The following is a 1,759-nucleotide window of genomic DNA, read 5'->3' on the forward strand; positions in this document are numbered from 1 at the left end:
CCCCCCCCGGGACCTGCACTCGCCTTCGGGACGGGTCCCTTGCCAACAGGCACAGAGGTGAAAAACCGCGCCACCCCGGCTGGCGAACCGTCCCTCGTACTGCAAGGCGGGGAGAGGCGTTTGTACATACACAGACACTGGTGCGGTCCAGTGAACAAGCGTGTGTGTGTGTGTGGGGGGGGGCTTGGGCCGGGAAACCACAGGCAGGCCCCCGCCATCTATCCGCCCGCTCCCGCCCCAGGGGGGGGGGGCTTCTTTTCCCTCGGTTGAATCGGAGGGAGCCGGGGGGGGGGGGGGGGACGCCCCCCACTCCAGGGGACATCCTGACCTGGGTACCCGAACTCATGCGCACATCCGTCCGCTGGGGGCTGGCCGTGGTGGCGGGAAGTCGTGCAGCGGAAGATGGACCGTAGGGCGAGAGAGAGCGAGAGAGACAGAGAAAGAGGGCATCCTCAGTCCACGGACCCGGGAGACAAGACCAGGGGGGAGCCCCCTCGGATTGGGGAATGTGTCTATTAGGGAATGTGTGGGCGTGACCAGTGATCGGCTGATCTGTCCCGGGCCAATGCGCCGGCACCTGGCCGGGCCGAGGGGAGGGGGGATATACAAGAAGGCAAGGTGTCCCTCTCGGTGGCAGATCCGACGGCAGGGGGGGGAGGGAGGGAGGGAGGGAGGGAGGGAGGGAGCACACGGCAAGGTGGGAACTCAAGAAGGAAGGGGACATGGATGGTGGAAGGGGGAAGTGGCGATGGAGAGGGGGAAGGAGGGAGGGGGAGGAGGGGGAGCATCACGCATGGCGAGATGTTCACTCGGTCACGGTGGTCAGGCCGCAGGAGTCGAGGAAGAGCCGAGCGGTGGCCATCTCCCGCTTGGTGCGCTCCTCCGACCAGCCGAGCTCGGCCTGCATGATGGCCGCCACCGTGGGGATGACCTTGGCCGCGGCATAAACATCGACGAAGGCCAACCGAGTGCGGCGAGCAATGACGTCCTGGGTTCGGCAGACAAGGAAGGAGGGAGGGAGAGAGGGGAAGGGGCAAAGAGGGTGAGATGTCAGGGCGGCAGATCGCAGGGCGGGCACGTGTGAGCCCCGGACGAACAACAAAGACCGGCGGGTCTCCAGGGGAGAAGCAGAGAGAGAGAGAGAGAGAGAGAGAGAGAGAGAAGGGGGGGCGGGGGCGAGAAGAGAGGAAGAGCCGGGGATGGGACGTACAACCAGCGTGCAGGCATACTCATGACGAACCGCATAGCGCACCTCGCCATCGAGGTAGGGATGGTCCGGCGCAAGGCGGAAGCCACGGGGACCGGAGACACGCGGGGGGACGGTGGTGCCAGCTGCAGCGGCATCGGCCTCCTCCAGCGGCCGGGTGGTCAGCACGGAGCTGAGAGTGCCATCCGGCAGGACAACAGACGTCCACTCGGTGGGAGCACAGAGGGCCGCCACCTGGGTGGCGCGATCGCCGTAGCTCCGAAGCAGGTGGTTGGCAACCTTCAACGGGGAGTCAGGGGATGGGGGAAGCAGCCACATCGTTAGCGCTGGCAGCCCGGTCACAGGAGGGCAAGAGGCAATGGCAACCAGGATGAAGGCAGCGGCCACGGCAGTGCCGCGTGAAGACGGTACCTCGGCATCAAAGCCATACTCGGTGGTCAGCGACGAGAGGATGGCCGCCTCGTTGTACTTCTCCGCGCCGAAGAGCTTGATCTTGTCGGTGATGGCCTCCGGGGTATCAGGGGTGAGCTGGGTGTCGGAGGGGGAGGGGGG

General features: G+C 66.2%; 1 protein-coding gene across 1 annotated transcript in view; it reads right to left on the reverse strand.

Moving 5' to 3' along the window:
- Nucleotides 1-665: 665 nt before the first annotated feature.
- The window catches only part of H696_02354 (hypothetical protein), a 3,755-nt gene continuing 2,661 nt past the window's right edge, over nucleotides 666-1,759 (reverse strand). Inside the window, exons 3-5 of the mRNA XM_009496255.1 lie at nucleotides 1,619-1,735; nucleotides 1,211-1,486; nucleotides 666-988 (exon numbers count right to left, since the gene is read on the reverse strand). Of these exons, the coding sequence (XP_009494530.1) occupies nucleotides 806-988; nucleotides 1,211-1,486; nucleotides 1,619-1,735 (576 nt within the window). The 3' untranslated portion in view covers nucleotides 666-805. The remainder of the gene's footprint in view (nucleotides 989-1,210; nucleotides 1,487-1,618; nucleotides 1,736-1,759) is intronic.

The sequence above is a fragment of the Fonticula alba genome (genome assembly GCF_000388065.1).
Source record: "Fonticula alba strain ATCC 38817 unplaced genomic scaffold supercont2.3, whole genome shotgun sequence".
Lineage (NCBI taxonomy): Eukaryota > Rotosphaerida > Fonticulaceae > Fonticula > Fonticula alba.